General features: G+C 49.3%; 7 protein-coding genes across 7 annotated transcripts; 5 read left to right on the forward strand and 2 right to left on the reverse strand.

Annotated features, from left to right (window-relative positions):
* Positions 1 to 270: 270 nt before the first annotated feature.
* On the forward strand, positions 271 to 1,863 carry N7489_005496 (DUF803 domain membrane protein; the record flags this gene model as incomplete). The annotated part of the gene is made up of 7 exons (XM_056711248.1): positions 271 to 284; positions 366 to 435; positions 560 to 650; positions 704 to 794; positions 846 to 1,006; positions 1,064 to 1,355; positions 1,413 to 1,863. The coding sequence occupies 7 exons, from the start codon at positions 271 to 273 to the stop codon at positions 1,861 to 1,863; spliced, it is 1,170 nt and encodes a 389-aa protein (XP_056569669.1).
* An 849-nt stretch (positions 1,864 to 2,712) lies between these two features.
* On the forward strand, positions 2,713 to 5,699 carry N7489_005497 (uncharacterized protein; the record flags this gene model as incomplete). Its single annotated transcript, XM_056711249.1, has 3 exons — positions 2,713 to 2,926; positions 2,990 to 3,708; positions 3,774 to 5,699. 3 exons carry the CDS (start codon positions 2,713 to 2,715, stop codon positions 5,697 to 5,699), a joined length of 2,859 nt encoding a protein of 952 aa, XP_056569670.1.
* Positions 5,700 to 6,522: 823 nt separating this feature from the next.
* On the forward strand, positions 6,523 to 9,525 carry N7489_005498 (putative importin beta-2 subunit; the record flags this gene model as incomplete). The annotated part of the gene is made up of 3 exons (XM_056711250.1): positions 6,523 to 6,624; positions 6,752 to 9,364; positions 9,424 to 9,525. 3 exons carry the CDS (start codon positions 6,523 to 6,525, stop codon positions 9,523 to 9,525), a joined length of 2,817 nt encoding a protein of 938 aa, XP_056569671.1.
* A 2,200-nt stretch (positions 9,526 to 11,725) lies between these two features.
* N7489_005499 (CVNH domain-containing protein) lies at positions 11,726 to 12,148 on the reverse strand (the record flags this gene model as incomplete). The annotated part of the gene is made up of 2 exons (XM_056711251.1): positions 11,726 to 11,922; positions 12,016 to 12,148. 2 exons carry the CDS (start codon positions 12,146 to 12,148, stop codon positions 11,726 to 11,728), a joined length of 330 nt encoding a protein of 109 aa, XP_056569672.1.
* Positions 12,149 to 15,962: 3,814 nt separating this feature from the next.
* Positions 15,963 to 17,877, forward strand: N7489_005500 (putative C6 transcription factor RosA-like; the record flags this gene model as incomplete). Its single annotated transcript, XM_056711252.1, has 4 exons — positions 15,963 to 16,072; positions 16,121 to 16,426; positions 16,488 to 16,715; positions 16,770 to 17,877. The coding sequence occupies 4 exons, from the start codon at positions 15,963 to 15,965 to the stop codon at positions 17,875 to 17,877; spliced, it is 1,752 nt and encodes a 583-aa protein (XP_056569673.1).
* A 2,032-nt stretch (positions 17,878 to 19,909) lies between these two features.
* On the forward strand, positions 19,910 to 21,014 carry N7489_005501 (putative 26S proteasome-associated ubiquitin C-terminal hydrolase; the record flags this gene model as incomplete). Its single annotated transcript, XM_056711253.1, has 3 exons — positions 19,910 to 19,951; positions 20,001 to 20,095; positions 20,195 to 21,014. 3 exons carry the CDS (start codon positions 19,910 to 19,912, stop codon positions 21,012 to 21,014), a joined length of 957 nt encoding a protein of 318 aa, XP_056569674.1.
* Positions 21,015 to 21,277: 263 nt separating this feature from the next.
* On the reverse strand, positions 21,278 to 23,492 carry N7489_005502 (uncharacterized protein; the record flags this gene model as incomplete). Its single annotated transcript, XM_056711254.1, has 5 exons — positions 21,278 to 21,898; positions 21,956 to 22,099; positions 22,157 to 22,478; positions 22,537 to 22,677; positions 22,732 to 23,492. The coding sequence occupies 5 exons, from the start codon at positions 23,490 to 23,492 to the stop codon at positions 21,278 to 21,280; spliced, it is 1,989 nt and encodes a 662-aa protein (XP_056569675.1).
* Positions 23,493 to 23,832: the final 340 nt, after the last annotated feature.

Consider the following 23,832-nt stretch of genomic DNA (forward strand, 5'->3'; position numbering starts at 1 on the left):
GCACGCAGGCACATCTCTGGCTTCTGGCTTCTGGCTTCTGGCTTCTGGCCATCACCTTCTACACATCCTCCTTACTCATCAGAAATCTCGGGCTGGCTCGTTTTTCTGTTTTGTCCTCATTCGCTCCCTTTATTTCCCCCTAGTCCCTGGCCAATTACCATCCCTTCCTTCGCTCACCCGAGTCTCTCGCTCATTCCCCGACCCATTGCCGGCGCTGGAGGTCTTTCGACAGTAGGGGCTCCCGGCTCCTAAGATAGGAATCACGTCAAAATGCTTCCAGATAAGTATGTCGCTCTCAACTCCCTCCGAGCCCCCCGAGGGCAAGCTGGTCAGTGCTAACGTCGTCGCGCGCTGCGCCCTTATAGATATGTCGGGCTTCTTCTAGCCATTGTATCGACCATGGCCATCGGTACGAGTTTCGTTATCACCAAAAAGGTTGGTGTGCCAATCTTCCCGGGAAGCGGGCACTTGGATCCTGGATGCGCTGGACAAACGCCGCGGGGATTTCGGTCTAAAGCAACAATCATCGGGGCGGAGTCGCTAATGCGTCGGAATACAGGGTTTGATGCAGGCCTCCGAACGACATGGGTTTGAGGGCGAAGGATTCTCATATTTGAAGAGTCCCGTGTGGTGGGGTGGTATAGTGACACGTACGGACACCAATTGCCAGATTTGACATCCGGAGAAGCTAACCGGCTCATAGTGGCTCTTGGTGAAGTCGCCAACTTTGCTGCGTACGCCTTTGCGCCTGCCATCCTGGTTACGCCCCTGGGTGCGCTGAGTGTTCTGATCGGGTAGGGATCTCTCCTCAACGGCGTGCAGAATCTCATGCTGACATGGCATAGTGCGGTTCTGAGTTCGTACTTCCTCAACGAGATACTTGGCGTATTAGGAAAATTAGGCTGTGCGCTGTGCTTGCTGGGATCGGTCGTCATCGTTCTCCATGCACCTCCAGACAAGCAGGTGGAGACAGTCGATGAGATTCTTGGATATGCGGTTCAGCCAGGTACGAAGACTTGATCGGTGCCCGACGCCCGAAAACTACCGCTGACGTTGCGACTAGGGTTCCTTTTATACTGTGTCGCAGTTGCGGTCTTCTCGACTGTTATGATCTACCGGGTTGCGCCGGTCTATGGCAAAAAGAACCCGCTCATCTACATCTCGATTTGCTCCACTGTTGGATCCGTCTCTGTTATGTCCGTCAAGGCTTTTGGTATTGCAGTGAAACTAACCTTTGGGGGCAACAACCAATTCGTCCACGCATCCACCTACGTCTTTGCCATTGTGACCGGGTTCTGCATCCTTACGCAGATGAACTACTTCAACAAAGCTTTGAACTCTTTCTCGACTTCGATGTGAGTGTAGACCTCAATGAAGATGAATGCGCGAGGCTAATACGATTCTTTCAACAGCGTGAACCCACTCTACTATGTCACCTTCACAACCGCGACCCTCTGTGCCTCCTTCATCCTCTTCAAGGGATTCAACACCACCGACGCTGTTAACACCATATCTCTACTTTGTGGATTCCTTGTCATCTTCACCGGCGTATACCTCCTAAACCTCTCCCGACATGACCCTGATGGACACACCATGGTGAATTCAAAACTTGACGAGGATGGAGTGCCAACAGACGGCATGGCGAGCTTCCAAACCCGCCGCTCAATGCAGTCCCGCCGAAGCTCTTCGAGTGCATATTTCAACGGAGCCAGCGACCGCGAAGGCCTCATCCACGCATACGATGCGGAAAACGGGATCGGCATGAACACCTTGACCGAAGTAAGTGATGGGGAGCCAGGTCCGACTTTCCCGCACACCGAAGCACAGACTGCAATGCACACCAAGCAGAACAGTCAGATCTGATCGCGGGTGTCTCAAGGTCTGATTCCAACCCTCGCCTTATAACAAGGTCTTTGAAATGATTCTCCTTCCTCTCTACACACTCGACTGCTGGCAAGCTTCCCTCCCACGGGCTTGATCTCCTCTTGTAATTTTACTGTTCCCCGAAAATGCCAGAGTTGCATTGAAACTCGGGCGAACTCATCAGGCACTGGACATGCCTGTATGAACGACTGGATATGACTCTGGGTTTCTCTGGATGGTTGGGATTTGATGTCTTTTTCTTTTCTGTTTTTCCTGTTTTTTCTTTTTTTTTCTCTCTATGGGTGATCTGGCGTGGCGAGAGTCTTGAACATATGCTTATACTTGGAATACCTATATTAGACCTTCACGTCGGCAACATTCTTTCATGTCTCCTAGCCGATTTCGAAAACCAGGCAATTGAACTAAGTATCCAAAATGCCAAAACCAGGCATAAACCGTAGGCCTATATAAAACACTCGACCCTACTATAGAGTACGTGACGTCCACTTTATATAGATATAAACTAGGCTCTTAATAGTCTAGGGGTCCTTTTAATAGATCCATGGAATATACTAGTAGAAGTGTATATTCTTAGATTATAGCTTAATTTCTGCAGAATTGGACGATGTATCTCGGTGGGGCTGTGCCGATGATGATGATGATGTATTTGCAGGTCAGCTGTTTATGGAACATGCCCATCCGAGATTCTTGCTTTTTCAATTTCAATTCCAACATCTCCAAATTATCCATTGAATGCCTGTCCTTGGCTGCCTTTGTGAGGGGTCTATAGACGTCAACATCGGGGCAGGTGTGTGATCTTGTTCCCTTCGAACGCGGGGAACTTGCGCGATGCCCGCTTTATTGCGCAAATTGGCCATTGTCGCTGCAGTCGACGGCCTGATTCTACATGCTCAGACCAGCGGGCCACGGCATATCGCCGGTAACAACAATGAGGCTTCATCCATCCGCATCGACTATAAGACGAACAAAATCACTGCGTTGCCCGCTGGCGCCGCGGAGCCCCTCAACGGAAAGGATGTCCTGGAGGCCTGCGGTCTCGTAGGTATGTTGACGGACTGGGCGTAAATTGAAATAAGAAGCTAATCCCAGGGAACTACTGCTACAGGTCTTTTATCTGTCGCTTCATACTCGTTTCTCGTTTCCATCACACAGCGCCAGCAAGTAGCGCAGATCCAAGGCCGCCCCATCTACGCCGTCACCAACGTCGCGATCATTCCCATCTCATCCCAAGCAGATGCTTCCCGCGCAATCACACAAGCCAGGAAAGAATCATCACAGGCAGAAGTCACCATCGACTCGTCTTCCGACGAAGATGACATTCCCGATAACGAAACAGACAGAGCCGAGGCGGAGGCGGAGATCGGCAGTGTGCCCGCATCACCTACTCGCGATATATCTCATGCCCGCGGCACAAGCGTCGGGAGTATCGCGGAAGACGTGATCGCAAAGAAAGTCCGCTTCGGTAGATTTGCAGCCAATTGGCTGTCGCGCAAAAACCTGGGCTTGCCCGGGCCCGGAGGTCTAGAGCAGGATGTGTCAGAGCCTCCCTTTGACGAAGCTTCCAGCCTTTCGGGTGACACCAACGAGACAAAGCTTGAAGCTTTGGATGAAGCTCTGCCTGAAGACGCTGCGGCTCAGAGCGAGCTTAACCAGTCTAAATCTGGCCAGGCTGCGGAGTTGCTACCGAAATTGCTTCGCTACACGAAACTCTTGTTTGCATCGCATAATTTCTTCTTTGCATATGATTATGACCTCACGCGCTCTTTACATATGCAGGAAGCTCGGAAAGATCAGCTCCCCCTCCACAAAGTTGTGGATCCGTTGGTATGTGTGATCTGAGGGCTCGTGGTATGTCCTCTGTGAAGCTTTGGTGGCTGACTCGTTAGTAGTATTTTTGGAATAGACATTTGATGGACAAATTCATTGATTATGGGGCCCATGGTCTTGTTCTGCCCTTGATCCAAGGCTTCGTCGGCCAACGAGAATTCACAATTGCTGGTGCTGAAAAGGAACAATCTTCGAAGGACTCAGTGGAACTCGCAGAAGGCCGAATCCTCGGTGAAAAACACGAGGCCGAAGCTGTTGAGACTAATGCTAGCAAGCGTGAATATCTTTTGACTCTCATTTCTCGACGTTCTGTCAAGCGACCAGGTCTTCGTTACTTACGTCGTGGCGTCGACGATGAGGGCAACACAGCGAACACAGTGGAAACCGAGCAGATTCTCTCGGTTCCGGAATGGACTCCGTCTCATCCTGCCTACTCATATTTGCAAGTCCGGGGTTCCATTCCTCTTTATTTCTCTCAGTCGCCATATGCCTTGAAGCCAGTCCCAGCACTCCATCACTCTGCGGAGACGAACCTCCTTGCCTTCGGTAGACACTTCCGAGAGTTCAGTCGACGGTATGGAAATGTTCAAGCTGTCTCTCTTATCGACAAGCTGGCTGGTGAATTGAAGCTAGGAGAGCAATATGAGCGATATACCGAGTCCTTCAATGCCGCCGGTGGAATTGATGGTAAGCCATTACAACTTGAATGGTTCGACTTCCATCGCGAGTGCCGGGGCATGAAATTTGAAAACGTATCTCGCCTGGTTGAGCGACTGAAAGATACACTCAATGAGTTCTGTTACACCATCGTCGCAGACAACGATATCCTGCAAACCCAAAAGGGCATCATCAGAACCAATTGCATGGATTGTCTCGACCGCACCGGTGTTGCCCAGTGTGCATTCGGTCAATGGGCTCTCGAGCGTCAATTGGAACATGAAGGTATTGACATTGATATTGGTGGTGACTCTTCTACTCAATGGTTCAATACGCTCTGGGCAGATAATGGCGATGCCATCTCCAAGCAGTATTCATCGACCGCAGCTCTGAAGGGGGATTACACCCGTACACGCAAGCGAGACTATAGGGGCGCCCTCAACGATCTTGGACTGACACTCTCCCGCTACTACAACAATATCGTAAACGACTTCTTCTCTCAGGCTTGTATCGACTACCTCCTAGGCAATGTCTCGACCCACGTCTTCGACGAGTTCGCTATCCAGCTTCAGACCACCGATCCAGGAATCTCAGTACAAAAGCTCCGCCAGAACGCTATTGACACAAGCTGCAAGATTGTTATCAGTAGCCCTTCTGAAGAATTCCTAGGCGGCTGGACCATGCTGACACCCCGCCAACCCAACACCCTTCGCACCCTGCCCTTTGAGGAATCAGTCCTTCTCCTAACCGACGCCGCAGTTTACAGCTGTCGCTTCGACTGGGAGACTGACAAAGTCCTGTCTTTTGAGCGTATCGACCTCCGCTCCATCTCGCGCATCCATTACGGTACATACATCACATCCATATTGACAGATAGCCAAGCCGACGAGGCGACCAACGTCGGTCTCGTCATAGTCTACCGTGACGGCGACGCAAACGCTCTCCGTGTGAATACCCGATCCCTGCAGAGCGATGTCGATCTCAACACGCTCGAGACTACCACCAACGCCGACAGTGAATGGGACCTTGTTTCCTGGCTACGGGGTAGCAAGCGTGCGACGACGCGATTCGTCGCATTCAAAGGTTTGCCGCTATCGAACCCAGCGGCTAGTCCGCGGCTAGGGCCCAGCGCTGGGACCGTTCGAGAGATGGACCGCATTCGCTCGGTCTGTTTGGATATCGAGCGGGCGATGCTTGCGGGTCAGGGTCGGGATGTTGAGGCGGTCTCTGTGGTTGAACAGTCTGATATCATCTCTTTGGCAGATGCTAAGAAGAGAACTGGATGGTTGGAATATTTGGTTTATGATCTTAAGAAGATGGTCTGGGCGTGATTGGGCCTGTGATATAGAGTGAGTTGGAAGATCGCTTGCATTTCTGCCTCTTGCGTCTTTACATGGCTTTCACTCTCAGGTTATAGCTTGGCTCTTGGGTCACTGATGTTTCTTTAGGTGTCTTTCTGGATTTACATGGTTTGTAACTGTCACCAATCACGAAATAGGACTAGGATACAAGAGTAAGATCATGCATGATGCTATAGTATTTTAGAGAGGTTATTATTGTTAGTAGGGTAATATAACATAGCGTGGACAGCTTGAGTACTGAGCAAAGGCAAATATGAACCGGTCCAAGTGATAAGGGATAGACCAACCTTGAGTCACTTCCATGTATATCTGATGTGCTTTTGCGGTGGTACCCCCGCGGTTTCCTTCCATCGTGACTTCCTCTGCCTCCCAAATTCAACTTCAATTTCGACTTCATCCAACACTCAGAACCATCTCCCATCCTCGGGCTTATATTCTTCCGATGAATATACCACCCCCATCTCCGCCTTGGATTTCCAGTCGATGTTGTACTCCCAATATATTGACCGCCTACCATCTTCAGCAGTCCCTTTTTTCTGCCCGCAGCGCATACAACAACACCCCTCAGTCTGAGAGGTCTCCAACAACTTCATTTGATTCCTTATTCATGCAAAATTGCTTTGGTCAATTACTTTCCGTCCCATTTCTGGATCTGCTTTAGCGGATCGGAGATTTCGGCCTTGTTTCCTTGATCTGGGGAAACGAAGGGGGCCCGTTCCCACATTTTCGGCGGGGCTCCTGTGCTACTCGCACTTTTGACTTCTGTCGCATCGAGTCTCTTCACCAGGACAAGATGAATTGGCAACCTCAGCAAGAGCCATTGAGGCAGCTGGCTGGCTACCTTCGCGATTCGCTCAATGGAACTAACCTTCCAGCCCGAGCAAACGCTGAACAGGTAATGTCTTTCTCTTTTTTTGCTTTTTCTTTTTTTCGGTCCTACTGAGCTTCCTCTCGACCACGGTCGCCGCACATACACTACTCCAAGATGGGAACTAACCTTTGAATTTTTTGGGGGTGAATAGATGCTCGCGCAAGCGACCTCTTCTCCCGATTACGTCAACTACATCACCTACATCTTTTCCAATCCGCAATCTGCTCCCCTGGCAGGAATCAACGAGACTGAATACTCCACTGTTCGATTTGCCGCCGCCGTAAACGTCAAGACAAAGATTGCCCTTGCTTACAGCACGATCTCCCCTCAAAGTCTGGCTTTCATCAAGTCCGCCGCTCTGGTTACACTGCGCGACACCGATCGCAATGTCTCGAGAGCTGCCGGTAATGTTATCACTGCAATGGTGCTTCACGGTGGCCTCTTGGCCTGGCCTGAGATTGTTAATGATCTGTTGACTACTGTCGCTAATGCCAACGGCGATGTCCCCATGTCGGCGAGGGAAGCTGCAATGGATGCACTCTGCAAAGTCTGTGAGGACAATCGCAAGGTTCTGGACCGTGACTACCAGGGCCAACGTCCCTTGGATATCATCATTCCCAGTTTGCTGCAATTCACTTCGTTGGAGAGTTCGCGCATTCGGATTGCTGCTCTCAACGCCATCCACGTTTTCTTGCCATCCAAACCCCAGGCATTGGTGAATTCGCTCGACCAATTTCTTTCGCAATTGTTCAGAATTGCCGGTGATGAAAACACCACAGTCCGGCAGATGGTGTGTCAGTCGTTCTCCCAACTTGTTGAGACTGCGCCGGAAAAGTTGGCCCCGCATATGGAAGGATTGGTCAACTACATCATCATGCAGCAGCAATCTCAGGACGACCCAGAGCTTGCACTTGACGCCGCTGAGTTTTGGATTGGAGCTGGAGAGCAAGAGCGATTGCAGGCTGAACTGGCTCCATACATGCCCAAGATCATCCCCGTGCTTCTGCAAAACATGATCTATGACGAGGATGAAGTGGCTCGACTGATGGACGAGCAAGATGATGCCGACGCCGAGGACCGCGCTGAGGATCTAAAGCCACAATTTGCCAAATCGAAGGGTGACCGTCTGAATGTGTCCAAGCCAGGTGAACAACCGGAATCCTCTCGCGCACTCGAGCAACAGACGGAGGATGACGATGACTTAAGTGAAGGTGAAATTGAGGACTCGGAATTTGGAGATGATCCCTCGGGTAACTGGACTTTGCGCAAGTGCTCTGCTGCTGCGCTCGATATTTTCTCCACCGTTTACCACCGTCCTGTCTTTGAAATCCTTCTGCCATATCTGACGGAAACTCTGCGCCACGAGCAGTGGCCGAACCGAGAGGCCGCTGTTCTTACACTAGGTGCAGTGGCGGACGGCTGTATGGATGCTATCACTCCCCATCTCCCAGAATTGGTCCCTTACCTCATCTCACTCCTCAATGATAACCAGCCTGTTGTGCGACAAATCACTTGCTGGTGCTTGGCCCGTTATTCCGGTTGGGCAGCCCATCTCCGCGACCCCGCTCAAAAAGCCCAATTCTTTGAGCCCATGATGGAAGGTATACTTCATCGCATGTTGGACAACAACAAGAAGGTCCAAGAAGCTGCTGCGTCGGCGTTCGCTAGTCTGGAGGAGAAGTCGGAGGATAACCTGGCGCCCTACTGTGAGCCTATCTTGCGCCAGTTTGTGGCGTGCTTCAATAAGTACAAGGACCGCAACATGTACATCCTTTACGATTGCGTACAGACACTCGCTGAATGCGTTATGAGCGAGCTTGCCAGGCCGCATCTAATTGAGATCTTGATGCCTGCCCTCATCGGCCGCTATAACTACATTTCTGATGATTCCCGAGAGCTGTTCCCGTTGCTCGAATGCCTCGGATACATCTCTGCGGCCTACGGCGATGCCTTTGCCCAGTTTGCGCCGCCTCTTTTCATGCGCTGCATAAAGATCATTTACGGAAACTTGCAAGCTTCCATTCAACCGACACACCCTGCGGCTGACGAGCCGGACAAGGACTTCCTTGTTACTAGCATTGACCTTCTTAGTGCCATCATTCAGGCCATCGATCCACAAAAGAGCGGCGAGCTCGTGAGTACTTCACAGCCATCTTTCTTCGAGCTCATGCGCTACTGCATGCAGGATGACAACTATGAAGTCCGTCAATCAACATACGCTTTGCTAGGAGACTGCGCCATCAGCATCTTCCCTCAATTGAAACCCTTCCTTCCCACCCTTATCCCGGTTTTGATTAAGCAGCTTGACTTGGACCTGATTCGCGACGACGATCGCCATACGGGCTTCAGTGTTTTGAACAACGCCTGTTGGTCGTGCGGCGAGATCGCCGTCCACGAGAACGCCGGGCTTTTGCCCTATGCGGAGCAACTGTACCAAGGGCTCTTTACGATTATCACCAACGAGGAAATCATCGATTCGGTGAACGAAAACGCCGCGATGGCGTTGGGACGATTGGGATTCTGCTGCGCGGACCAGATTGCGCCCCATTTGAGCGAGTGTTCCGGACCTTTCCTGAAGTCAATGGACAAGATTGACTTCACGCGCGAAAAGGCTTCCGCCTTCCTCGGATTTAACCAGGTGGTGATGAAGAACCCGCAAGCTATGGAGTCGAGCCTGCTCGACTACTTCCAGGCAATTGCTTCGTTCCCCGCCCGCTCGCTGGCACAGGAAGAGTACCGGGATATCCAGTTATCCTTCCAACAGGTAAGATCATTTTTCCCTTGGCTGTTAATAACATCCCACTAACCAAGACGTATATATAGGTCCTCCAGGGATACAAGGCCTTGATCCCTGACTTCAGCAACTTCCTTGGCCAGCTACCCCCAGCCGTGGCCCAGACACTACGCACCGTGTACCAGGTCTAAGTAGAGAACTTGGTGATCTCTGCTCCGACTTCGGCTACCGGGATGTTGGTTTACGTGCACTCCTGTCTCAAATCGGGCGGGGGTTAGGTTGGAGGAAAGAAGCGAGGGGGTCCCGGGGGATCAGTAGGGGGTCAGCGGCCAGAATTTCGCGTTAAATAGAAAGAGGAGGAAGAAAGGAGGGCAAAATCATGGGAAGGAGCATCTGCGATTTAGCTGTTTTTTTGACGTTACATCCCATGATTGCAAGATGGGCACGCATGACCCTTTATGATTTCTATTTCGTTTTGCTTTCTTGATTCTTATTTTGCATTCACTGTGCATAGTCATCAAGTTAGGGCTCATAGGTTGCTTTTTTTTTTGTCTTCTCAGCGCTGGTTTTGGGGGTTTTTTGCGTGGCATATCCATATCCCCTTTAGATAGATACCTAGATAGATCTTCGTGAAGATCTCAAACATTTCTGAAAGCCCGAAGTGTGTAGTTTTAGTATGCTGCGTTTCAACGCGGGCAGGTACCCTGTAGCATGTGTTTTGCTCGTTTCAGAAGCGTCTTGAAACGTGCTTCTAGATTTCCCTGCTATATTCGGGATAGTATATATAGTATGAGAGAGATCACACATGCTGTCCCACTGACTACGTATGTACAATAGATACTCATTGGGTAGTAAGATTGTAACAATTTCTACCAAGTATAACTGGGGATTGCCAGGGTTGTCCATGGAGTATAAAATCGTCCTTAGTATTTTTGTTATACTCATTGGCCAAGTATGGCCTAAACATTGCGACCTCTAGCTAAATACAACCAGTTAGCTTCTATGATTCTCTAATATAGCAATCCGATCTGCCTGTGGGAGAAAAAAAAAAAAAGGAAAAAAAAAAAAAAAAAAAAAAAGACAAAGCTGGGCAAGTCGATCACGCGCTATTGCCAACGCATTTTCATACCTATTTCGTCCACATCTCTCGATCTGTGCCCCCAGAAAGTCAAGAGCACATACCAAGATCGACTTGCTTAACCTGAGACCAATATGGAGTGGATGGAGAGAAAGCAAGGCAAGATTAAGATCAGCAAGGCCCGAGTAATCTCCGAACTGCAGATTTATTTTTGGATGCAGAGAGCATGCATGGGAAGTACTCTGTACGGAGTACGGAGGACTCCCGAGGCCTGTACCTAGTCACCTTCCGTTAATAACCTAGCAGCAGAGAGATGCATATCGCATACATCACACAGGGAAGAATCCGAAATCACATTCCCCTTTCTGCTAACCGCGATCAACCAAGCCCTAAGCTCCGGTAAATACAACACTAACCTCGATAGTAAATACATAACTAGTTAACTAGTAAATAGTAAGATAACCAGATAACCCAAATAAAAACAGAAAGAGCAAGAGACCCAATAATATACAAACCTAAAGGCCCGGCTCTCGCCTAATTGGCGCGTTATAATTAACTCGGCAAGTCCCCCTTTCCTCCATTGGCCGCTCAGACAGAAACCCGAAATACCAAGACGCGAGCCTTTCCCTTAACTACTCTTTTTCACGAAGCATCGTATGTCCTACCCCACATCCCACCCTGTGATTAGAACCCCATGTGTCGATGACAGACGTTGATGCAAGGTGCAATGTACCTACAGCGTCCCGGGCGCCTGGTTCGCGTAATGCGCTCATTCGAGGCCCTGGACGTGCGTCGGGTTATGGTTCTTTCTTTCTTTTTTCTCATTTTTGCTGTAGAGAACCTGGGCTATGCCTTTTGCGGCTTGCAGATATGTGATGACTGAGGCTATTGTGGACTTGTGCCCGGGTGGACTCAGTCTGTTTGTTGTTGTTGGCTCTTTCGGCGGGATTTCCGACTTCTCGTGATTGATCGTCTCTGCCCTAAATGGGTATATTACGAAATACCTATTACGGACTGGGCTTTCCTTCGGGCCATACTTCATGCATACAATGCTCTCAGGGGGTCTGGAAATGTGTTTGGTAGGTTAGAGCTATTGGCTTTGGGGATGAGATTTGCCCGGGAGATATTATTTTCAGCCTCAGCTGTAATATTCGGGCGTTGACTTGTCCACGTGTGCTACTGTTACCTAAGAGTTACCTGAATTGTAGATATTACGAAGGCTGACACTTTCAAATGATAGGAAACTAATGGTTAAATCAATGATTTATTTCCTCTATATCACAAAATGATATGAGACAACACTGATCCTGCCACTAGAAACATTCCATGAAGCTCAGATGGCCATCTTCGTTTTTGATGCAATCTGCCAGGTTCATTTGACTCTCTCGGACGTGTCCTTCGTTATCTTCGAGTTGTGCATGCAGAATGGGATTGTTTTCAGGGCCTTCTAGCTGGAAGTTGACGTCGTGTGAACTTTTCGAGAAGTCGTGGGAGCCCCAGGCCAGTTGTCCTAGGTTGGCATGTCAATGTCAGTTTCGGGTTAAGCACAGAAGCAATGGATATGGGTCTGATCTCGGTCATGGTCCTAGGAAATTGCCCTTACCCCTTTTTGCTCCAATAAATTCATTCAGATCCAACTCTGAATATCTGGATTCCCCGGAGGGCCGCTGGCAGTAAGCAGTGAGGATATGCTTATCCCTAATATTGATGCCCTTGGATGATCTGTGGAAGCCCATCTTGACAGTGTTGGAATGGAATAATAATCAGATGCAGTATACGGGTACTTGTTCAGCCTCGTGAAATATAGATGAATCAACTAATATATATACAAGTAGAAGTAGAGAAGAACCCCGTAACGGAGGCTCATGATATGGAAGAATGCCCAATATAGATTTATTGCCTCTTGCCTCCAATGACATCGATCTTGTGTAGATGTCTACTGTGGCCATCTGGGATCGTGGAGGCGGGTGGCTCTGCCATCATGTCTTTCTCATTATTACACCCGGGGAGTTGATTGTATATAGCACGTCTATGTATGATATGCCCATGAAAGTCATGTTGCTCAACAGCCAGGCGGTCTGTCTAGAAGGGAGTGTGACCTTTACCCAAGGGGAAGGTCATAATGATCTCATGCACAAACAAGGGCGGCCTCACAGTTCCACGTATCAACTTGTCGGGCATTCGTCTCAGGAGTTGGGCAATCGGCTTAACAAAGATGGTAGGATGGCGGTGGCTTGGAAACAGAGTTGACGCTAAGGACTCTATTTGGTTGGGATGTTATACTACCTCCAGGGCCAGGTCCATGGTAGGTAACTTACTAGTACGGAGAATCCAGATTGCCGTCGATCTCTGTTTCACATGGCGATGTCTCTTTTCCTAAAGGAAAAGGCTTTCCATTTCGAAATCTAGTTAAATTCTGAGGTGTCCTGGCTCTTTGAGAGACGTGCCTTACATACAACATACTCAAGGTATTTCATATTGCAGGAAGACATTTAATGTAAATGTGGAAATATGTACAAGGTGTATTCGTGCAGATGACCTAATGGGCTCTTAGACCAGCCCAGCAGTCTGGTAGTCCATTTGATCTATGATCTACAAGAGAAAACCACAAAGTCCCCACACAAGTCCAGGATAGCCCAAGTCTTGGCGAAATAGAGTTGGTTAGCGTACCGCACTTCCACGGGCTGTGTCTCTGATTTAGCGGTAGAGAACTGGGGGGCTCCATGATTCTTATTTCTTTTTCTGGTAGGAGCGCTTGGATTCCAAGGTTGGGTCGATCTGCTTACCACAGTTTTAAGATCACGGGGATGTGCTTGCAGTTGAACTAGGAAAAGGGTACCCCGCGGAAGTAGACGAGCAAACTATATATTGAACACTAAGAAGCTCCCGTCAATTCCGGCGATATCCTGTCGCAAAAAGGTTAGATCGAGTGGGAAAAACAAAAAGAAATAAGATAAAAAGATAAATAATAAAGTTGATCAGAGTCAAAAGGCAATCCACCCGGGACTTTTGGCCCCCAACCTAGACCACATTTGGCCTGATGTTGCGAACAAGCGAGACTCGTCGTTGCTGATTGGACGTTTCTCATTTTGTGTTCCTTCACATCTGCGGAGAAAAATAGCGTCGCCCGAACATTTCCGGTGACCCGCATAGCATTCCTGGGTCATTGGGATCTTGAGAAGCCAAGAAGCCAAGCCTTAGAAGCCTTGAAAGGAAGGCAGCGTATTCGTCTATGAAACGTCAAACCTGTCAAACATAGACTAGGGAGAAATGATGATATAATCATAATCTCTGTGCGACTATGGTGCCACGTGTGGCGAGCTAAATCATCCCTTGGAAGTAATCATCGTCATGACTGCAGTACGTAAATATGGTCGGACAGAAGACCCCGTCCAGATCAGAAGGTGGCACACACCGACTTTAGAACGCATACCTTGTTCCACGTCTGATCCCCAGAAAACGTGGTCCCCCAGGCCCAATCTGGCGGTGTCACATAAATATGCATGTTACACTTCTACAGTTCCAGGGGAGTCACCTCTTGGAATTCGGAGGTAGATATACAACAACATCCTCAAGATGCTGACTTGGCCTTAAATTGCCCAGTTTGGGCTAGAGTGCATGCGATTCCAAGCGAACAGCCCTTTTGCCTTTCAACATTCCCACCGTTCTATCCTGGACTCAGCCCCTGGGCCCTGCAGGAATGAGGTCCATTCCACGAATTACCCTGGGTTCTCCCTTTTTTATTTGTGATCATCATTTTGAGCTCACAGGTCTCTCTAATCCCTGTACACCTGAAGACTAGACCATCAGGGGTTCATTTCCCACTTTGGGCCGATTGACGTCGTACACTTTCAGGCTTACCAGACATGGTTTCCATACGTTCCAGCCCAGTGGTAACTTCACCGGAGAAAGAGATAGGGTAGTTCCGACCTGGGGCAACGATCGCAATAGGTCAGTCAAGGGTGTTAGGATAAGGGCGTAAAAAGGAAAACGCAAAAGAGAGAAATGGAGATGTGGATGCGGTGATCCCGATAGATTGGTCTTACACCCCCTTGGTTGCGGACTAAACGTTCGTACGTTGCCTCCAGTCTCCAGGGTCCAAGTGTAAGACGAAGTGGTTTTATTTAATTTTGCATTTCTCGATACCTCTACTCCGGACAGTCGTCTATATTTCCCGTTCTATATTCGGTTGTGATTACCAAGTCCGTTTAATCTCCCATCTGACTCACAGGCGGGTAGAAACGGGCGACTTCCGCCTGTCAGGCTAAGCTTGAATCTTAGCGAGTGGAAGAGCCAGAGAGCCACACTCCCAATGCGTCTAGGGCGTCTAGGATAGCGCAAGTATTGACTCCTCTTTTTTCCTTTTCCCAACGGGGTTAACAGTGTCCCTTGACAGCGACCCACAATCCAGGGTCCTCCCAGATCGAGAGCCTTGCGAGGCAACGAGGTCGATCGGTTACTATATTTTCCTCCATTATTGCTCTCTATATTCTTATCATTTTTGAAGTCTGGGGGTCTGATCATAGGCCCCTTTCGTATATACACATGTTCTTGGCTGGAACTATGTCCTTGGAACGCGGGATGAGATTTAGGGGGGAAAAAAGCAAGAAAAGCAAAAAGAAATTGACACATGAATCAGCTTGAAATTCACCCGTGAGCCGCGAACTATTTTCTTTTCGTTTGACTGGTCATCATCTCCTATAAAAGTAATAGGATCTCTGTGCTCCGTAGAACTGGAACCAGAGGATCTTTAGGGTTAGATGGGTTCTTACCAACAGTTTAGTCCAGAGTTTAAAGGAAAAAAGAAAAAAGAAAATAATTTCCACATGGAACAATGCAATATGGACTATCCCTGTCAGACGGGCTCACATGCTAGTGGAATGGACTAGCCTATGAAGGCAGCTATATAAGCTACCCATGTGGTCCACCCGAAATGAGCGAGTGCTATATTAGACCGTCCTTTTTGGGTATTTTTGTTTTTTCTTTTTTTACTTACAGAGTATAATCTTTTTACTTAATATTGTATTTCACATATTTTCTTATTTTCTTATTTTCTTAGGTATTTTTGACCTATTTCTTTACATATTTTATTTTATTTCTATTTTATTTCTATTTTTCCTTACTTTTTCCTTGGCTTACTCCCCCCTGTACCCAGAGGCTCAAAATCTCGATCGTCACTGGAAAATAATAGAAAATAACTAGAAAATATTAATAGGAAAGAGAAAGTGAAATTTAAGTCAGATATCTGGCTGACTTTCAACCGTTATAGTATTTCCTTTCTACATACTCCCGAGGTCTACTTCCCCTTCCCTCTCTCTGTTAATCTTCACTTAAAGATCTCCAGAGCTGGGCTCGTATTCTCCACGTGCTTAATTCATCTTATTCTTCAAATCTCAACGGCCCCCAAAGTTATTTTTGGAGATTGGACTAGAGCTTCTCTCATTTCTCTATAACTACAGGGCATACCTGCCCATCACCAACTCTTTCACAACCTTGGAACATTCACCTGTGGAGTCTGCGACTCCAGTCCCCATCTTTCACGTCTTCAAAATGGTCGGTCCAGGCGGCGGTCCACCACGCAAGAGCCACACCAAATCCCGTAACGGCTGCAAGACATGCAAGAGAAGACATATTCGATGCGATGAAACCTTCCCACAATGGTATGTTCCTTCAATCTATATCAATATACACATACTAACTGCATCTAGCCGCAATTGCACAAAGCACAACTGCCGTTGTGACTACCAAGATACGGCTGCCACTCAAGGTGGCAGTCCCTCGCCGCCACGCCGGGGCCCTGACCTCCTCATTTCACCAGAGATCGAAATGGAAATAGATAATTGGCATCGCACTGGCGTGCCTCCATATCCGGAGCTCTTGCAGTGCCCGCGATCAGGGTGGTCTGGCTTGTCACGGACTGATTTGCGCTTGGTTCACCATATCATCGGACTTTCTATCGACTTGCATCGTCGAGGGTTAAGTGGTTGCACTGTGTGGGCGCAGAAGATGCCCAAGTGAGTACACTCCGGAATTTGCTAGGGTTGATGGTCTTTGCTGACGGGTGACATTCTATAGTTTCCTGGCTATTTCGCTGGGCAGCGACTTCGTTATGAGCTCTATCTTGAGCTTTTCGGCGTTTCATCTTGCTTTCCTTACGCGAGACCAGGAGACTAAGCAGCTGGCTTTCCGTCATAAAGTCACGGCTCTCCAGGGACTTCAGACGGCTCTGGGATCCTTCTCGAAGGAGAACTGCGATGCGATTCTCGCGGCTTCCGTTCTTTTATCATGGCAGGCGACAGACCAGTGAGTGTTATAGGTCTACACCCTTTGGAAATCCCCCCACTGACAACAGGACAGTCAAAGCTGGGCATCTTTGCAACATGGCATATCTAGCGTCCTAGAATCCATGCATCCATATTGGAAGCAAGAGTCAGATATTGCACAGTTGATAGAAACCCAACGAGCACTGAGCACGACAGATCTTTCAATGGCCGGAGTCTATCAACCACTCGATGAAGACATGGTGCATCTGGACCAAACGATCCAGGCCCTGCGAATGACACAGAAACGCATTTCCCACAACCTTGAGCACTTCCAACGCCTAGGAGAACTCATTGAATTCACACAGCAATTCCGTGATGACTTCCCCAACCAAACAACCGAACAATCCTTCGAAAGCATCCAAACCCTCCGCAGCTGGCTCTTCTGGCTCCCACCATCCATGCTCCGAAGCAGCGAGTCAGATATCAGCGCTCTCCCAATTCTAGCCCAATTCTTCGCCGTCGGAATCGCTCTCGACCGCTTCTTCCCTGAGCTAGGCGGCGCATACCTGGGTGCCCTATTCATCAGTCCCATCGAAGAGATATACCGCATAATAGCAACCCACAACGCCGCAGACCCCTTCAACACCGACCTGCGTCTACCCCTGGAACTCATGGACTTGCCCCGCAGCGTCGTCGCCCGCTATCGCAGCCACCTCCCCCTCCCCTGGTCCCCCCGCTCATCAGTCGACCATTACTCCCCTGGCCCACCCAGCCCCTTCCACCACAATATGCACGAGTACCCGCTCGTCACCTCTTCCTCGCCTGCTTCCGCCTCGACTTCTTACGCCGCTTATACCCCGCCCTTGCATTCCCCTCCTGCCGTCGCTATAGCCAACTCTGGCTTCCCCATGCAAGACGGCTATGCCTCCGCCACGACCTCCCATTCCCTGTACCCGCCCTCCCCACAGGTCCTCGATAACCACGACGTGCACATCGGTCTGTCGGATCTGGGTCATGGCCATCCCAATTCTCATGCTTCTATTCCTCATTCAGCGGCTTACACCCCACCGTATGGTGGCGATGTGATGTGCGCCGGCTTGCCGCGCGCGGATGGCACACTCGGTCTCAATATGGAGGTCTATCCACAGACACATCCGTTTGAAATGCCGGGCTTGGCTGCTCCCACTTCACTTTGGACTTGATTATCAGGCTGTGCTGGGTTCTATACCAGAAAAAGAAACAAAAATTTAAATATGGGAAAATCTTTGACTACCTCCCTGAGCAGGGTTGGAAAGTTGCATTCTGGCTATTGGGTACCAGGAGGGAATTTGATCTCTCTCATTTCTTTGGAAATACGAAGGCTACGGAGCTATGTTCTACTGGGAATTGGACTCAGAGAACATGTGCTTCTTGGATCGTTATACGCGAGTGTTTCATTTTCGCCACTCAACTCTTTCCTTCTATATTTGGACCTTGTTTGTGCTGAGCATGAGCGTTGATGTGTGGTTTTGTGTCTGTTTATGTCCGGTTTGGATTTTATACCCGGTTGCAGTTGCAAGCCGGAGGGAATTGACTCAAACTGATATTTTGATATTGATTTTATATACCCTGGTTTTATCAAATCTCCTGTTTATCTGACTTGAAGTGTCCGCTTGTGCATTGAGTAATGTGTCTATTCGTTAGTCGGATCTATAGCCTTAGAATTATACCCATCCCAACGATCTCGGAAGCAGACCTCAAACCCCCCAACAAAAAGATCATTACCTCACCATGTAATACCCCCCATATCTAAAGATAGCAACCCTTCACTCTCCATAACCGAAGAATGCACCTGCACCTCACCGCACATCGATCGACAGGTACCAGCCCCCCACGGGAACGATCGTCACAGAACCCCATCCTAAGAATAGACAAGATGAAGCAACCAAAAAGCACGGGACACATATTAAGGGAATTTAGACTACAGATCCATTCCTCTGATTGGTACCCCACCGGCCACATTTCTCCAGACCTCGTATTCGGCCGCCCGCATGGCTTCCCTCGATCCATCCCGATGGGGTAGCAAGCCCCGAGCTAGCACCGATTTGGTTCCGCTGAGGATTTGGGAATTCGTATATCAGATGTGAAGTATAGTGCTCTACGGTTGTCGAGGGGTTAGCGTGTTTTGGGATCCGAGGTCGATTCTTACTCCGGTAGGACTCCGTATTTCTTCATGCATCGACAATGTGGTATGACATCGTTGCTTTGCAGTGGCTGCAGCCCTATGTGCCGAGTGTTGTCTATTTTTGGGAGATGGGATGCTTTCCTTTTACCTTTCCTTCATTCAGCTTTGGGCTTTGTTGGAATGTACGTGGTTGAAATGTTATTATTATCTCCCCATCGTATTAATCACCGTTGTGGTTATAGATCGTCACACGGAAATTAAAGTTAACGATCGTCCCCCCTCGTGTTTTTCTATATTTATCTTTTCTTCAGCTTATCCCATTGCATACCAGACCTTAGAGCTCTTCTACGCTATTCTGTGGGGAATACTACTCCTGTTGTCGGAGAATGGGAATATTGAATATCTTGAATATCCGCGTCTTCGATAGCACTCTCTTGGTCCTTGCACTAACAGATGGTCAATGCAACTTAGTCTGTATGTAGTTGGAATCGGAAGATTTCGATTGCATCTACAATTGGATCTACTTGGGACTATTTTTGGTTTGAATGTCGGGGATGTTCGGCTGTTCACTTCGTTTTCTTTCTGCTCATCAACTCTCCGGGACAGTAGGGTGGCTGCTGGTTCTACTTTTATTACTCCTTTTCGAGATATTCTGTCTATTTGCCAGGTCTCGAGATATACTCCTCCGCTAAAATCGAGGAAAGTATAACTCATCACTTCTATTGACCTCATATCCATCAACGTTGTATACTCCCTGGTCTTCCCTATCTAGGGTGCATCTTTGCTCTGAGTGAGACCTTGGGACTCACAGAAAAAATCATCATTCCTGACCCTTAAGCTTCAATATACTCGCAGTCTTATAGTTATTTCTTGTGTGCTGCCCCCAATATGTTAAAGACTCAAGCAACATCTACTTTATAGTGGAGGCGCACGTGACTTGAGGCTACCAACCAAGCTTCACGTGACAATGACATAACCGCATTCCCTTTTGGGGAAGAAAGCATCCTCGATGTCGACAACACAACATCTTCCATTCAATCCTCATCAGCATCCATCACAGCGCAGTCAAAATGGCTGATGTCGGTGGCTGGAGCACTATCGAGTCAGATGAGGTACCACCACCCCCACGATCCATCCAAGCGGCATACTAACACAACCCAGGGCCTCTTCACCTCTCTGATCGAGACACTCGGAGTAAAAGACACCCAATTCGAAGAGCTCATCTCCCTAGATGCAGACACAATCCGGTCACTAGGGTAAGCAAAGAAGACGTCCGGGAACCCTTAATTCGACCACATCCCAACCCCCCAAAGAAAATACCCAAAACCAAAACTAACCCCAACCCTCCAAAACAGCCCAGTCTACGGCGTAATCTTCCTCTTCAAATGGACACGCGAAGCAGCCGGCGCACGCGCCGAAGCCCCGCTGGACGGAACCTACGACCAGACCGCCACAGACAACAACCTCTTCTTCGCCGCGCAGACAATCCAAAACGCCTGCGGCACGCAAGCCATCCTCTCCGTAATTCTCAACCACGACAACCCGCCCGCACCACAGCCAGCAATCGAGCTCGGCGAAGAGCTACGCTCCTTCAAAGACTTTACAACGGGGTTCCCGCCGGAACTGCGTGGCGAAGCGCTCTCGAACTCGGAAAGTATCCGGACCGCGCATAATAGCTTTGCGCGGGCGAGTCCGTTCGCCGATGAGACGGCGCGGCCGCAGGATGATGAGAAGGGTGCGGATGTTTACCATTTCATTGCGTATACGCCTGTCAATGGGACGTTGTACGAGCTTGATGGTCTGCAGCCGTATCCTATTAGCCATGGGCCGTGTGGCACTGGGGAGTTTCCTGAGAAGGTTATTGAGGTTTTGCAGAGGCGTATTGCGCGGTATCCTCCTGAGGAGACGCATTTCAATCTTATGGCTGTTGTGAAGGATCCGAGGGGGAGGGCGAGGGAGATTGGGGATGTGGAGACGCTTGAGAGGGAGGAGAGGAAGAGGGCTGCGTGGCAGTGGGAGAATACGCTCAGACGGTGTAATTTCGTTGGGTTCATTGGGGAGATCATGAAGGGGGTTGTTGGGGTTAAGGAGAAGGATCCTGAGGGGAAGGCTTATGGGGAGTGGGTTGAGGCTGCGAAGAGGGAGACGAGGAAGAAGCTTGAGATGGGCCGCTAGAAGGTTGGACGTCGGCTGATGTTTCTACAATGACATTTCTCAGATACCCTTTGTGAGATGATTAGGATGATCGAAATCAAATAAAACAAGATATGGTATTCGATGACGATGTTGAAACCCCAACGCTATAGTGTAGATACATGTAGGTGTGATAAATCACCGATTTGACGGAGTGTTATGTACTGGCGTCCACATTGTAAGTCGTGACGATGTGTATGAACAAGTCTCCGTCCTGAAGATTATCGTTGATTCTCCTTCAATTTTTAGTATGCGACAAGCCGCGACTTGACGTGCTCCAATAGAGGCGCAGGCAGTTCCTCTGGTTTGATCAGATTCAGTGACAGCAGATCACCCCAGAAGAACATGACCCGGTCCTGCGCGTAAGCCAGGTAGTCAAAGTCCCCTTCATCTTCTTCGATCTCTGCGTCCACAGGCGGCGTCTTAGTGTCGTCGCCATTGCCGTTTTCGCTTGGCCCGTTGCGAGCAGCAAGCATCTCAGCAATACCTTCTTCCATTCCAGGCACCTTGGCCTGGACGATACCCCAAGCTACCCATTGCGCGGAGTTCATTGCCCGCCACATCCGGGTCTGCTGCATGAGGAATCGTACCTCAGCGTCAAGTTCACTCTCTTTAGATTGCTCGTTTTGCGAAAGCCGAGAACTGGGTCTATCAGACCCCTCGTCCAAGTCCAATGGTGCAACCGCAACAGGAGCGCGAGCGTGAATGGTCGGCGAGGACAGGGGTGAAATAGGTCCGCCGGTGCTGTGAGGCCGGTGGGTAAGGTAGGTTGATACGAATTGGTACTGCTGCTCTGACGTGGGGTAGTTGCGGTTGTTGCAAGCCCATGAGCGCTCTTCGTCGTGGTAGTTGTAACACCACTCGGTCTGTTCCAGTTAACATCCATTTGGATTGGCGATTGGTGATTGGGCTAGTTGACTTACAAAGTGGTTGGCGAACTCGAGCCCCCGTGTATTGGCAGAAGAGTACTCAAAGTCGATAACGATCAGCTGCTTGTGTTCATTTGCAGGCAGAAGAAGCGGTGACTCTGTGGCCGGCTCCATGCGAAGTAGATTGCCATATTGAGTCTAGACAACGACAAGTCAATAACATATTGAGGAAAGGTCAGGAGATTGAAAACTTACATCGTTGTGCGCAAACACTAGCTGTCGCTTGATTTCGGTAGTTCCACCAGAGGTGGCAACCAGCCAACGCCGGTAGTTTTCCACGGCTTTGCGGAACACGTCCCACGTTACGCCGCAGACATAGCCGCGGCGACGCCATGGCTCCAATGCAGCTTTAGCTTCATTTTGAGGGGATTGGATTTCTTTGTCCAACCAGGTTGTCACTTGCTCGCAACGGTCCACCCATTTATCCCAATTCTTGAAGATCATAGGTCCTCCTTCACGTTCTTCTTCGAGGAGTTCAACGCCATCGTGCAATTCTCTCATGCGCTTCGCAACTTGCCTAGCCGTTTCAGGCATCCGCAGCTCTCCTGGGAGTGAGTGGGCGAGCTTCAAAGTACTCTTCGAACCGGCCATTCATGAAAGTTCCGAGAATGCGTGGGCCAATATTCTTCTTTCCGAGGCGACGAAGAATTTGCAACTCATTCTCTCGATCGATCAAATGATCAACTTGAGGACCGTAGATACGCAAGAGAAGCTTCCTGTAAATCCAGTTAGATACGTCTCCAAATTGGGGAGGGCAATTCGTTGCTTACGGCGGGGGCTTTCTTGAAACCAGACTGTTGCTATCGCTCTTTGAAGGAGGCATGTTTTTCGGCGGTCCAACTACATACACGGCATTTGTGAGAGCACCGCTGAGTCGGACCACTTCAATATCTCCTGCCAACTCCGCCGTAACCCTGCGCCAGCCCTTCAGCTGGAGGGTGTGCGCAAGGCGCACAATCTCGGACTTGAAAACCACCCAAGCCTCTGCATCCTTTGCTTGTTTCACACTCGCACTGGAGTCGGGGTTCTCTTCTACTGCAGCGCCCCCGGTGTAGGCAAGCGTCTTTGTATTGTCAAGGAAAGCTTCCACGCTTGGCGGGGCCCCATCGACATCTGTGAGTTCAGACTCGGAAGCCGAGCCTCTTCGCAGGCCTTTAAGACGATGTCGAGATTGCCGTTTGACAGGTTGCTTGTGGGGCAAGCCCATTGCACTTCTAGGCCGGGTAGTCGCATATTGGAGGAGGATTTTTTCCAGTTTATCCAGGGAGAAGGTGCTCTCCGAGGTGTTCGAAGTGTTCGAGCTGGGTCTTTCTAAAACGCCATCTTCTTCATTTGACTCGTTTCCGTTTGTTGCATGGGAGGTTGCTTCAGCTTTGCGTGCTTTACGATTCTGTCGTCTGGTTTTCTCATGGTGAAGCCATTCGTATACTTGGTGAAAGAGAAGGCCCTGTTGGGGATCCTCCTCGGGTCTGATGGATTGCTCTTGGTCCTCGCGAGGCTTGGAACTCGAGTGATCTTCCAGAGAAGGCATTGTGAATGATGGTTGCGTAATGGGCTTTGGGGGACATGTGAGCCCGGTACTGTTTCAGATGAGTTCCGTCTGGCGGGAAGCCGGCAACGGTTCCACCTGCGTGCAAGGCCTTGGTCAAAGAGTTGATATCCAAGTCTGTTGCCGTAGTAGATGAATCTGTTGGGAATTAGTATGGTTGGGATTAAGAAAGGACTCGAGTGGGGTGCTGCTGGGGCGAGTCGAATTGCCCCACGGAATTACAAGGGGACAACGTGTACTTATATGGAGGAAGAACACACAGCGATACATGGATTCCTTATCTACACGAGGGTCCGCACAAGGAACGTGCTGGGAAAATGAG

The sequence above is a fragment of the Penicillium chrysogenum genome, assembly GCF_028827035.1.
Source record: "Penicillium chrysogenum strain IBT 35668 chromosome Unknown utg000002l_segment0_segment0, whole genome shotgun sequence".
Taxonomy (NCBI): domain Eukaryota; kingdom Fungi; phylum Ascomycota; class Eurotiomycetes; order Eurotiales; family Aspergillaceae; genus Penicillium; species Penicillium chrysogenum.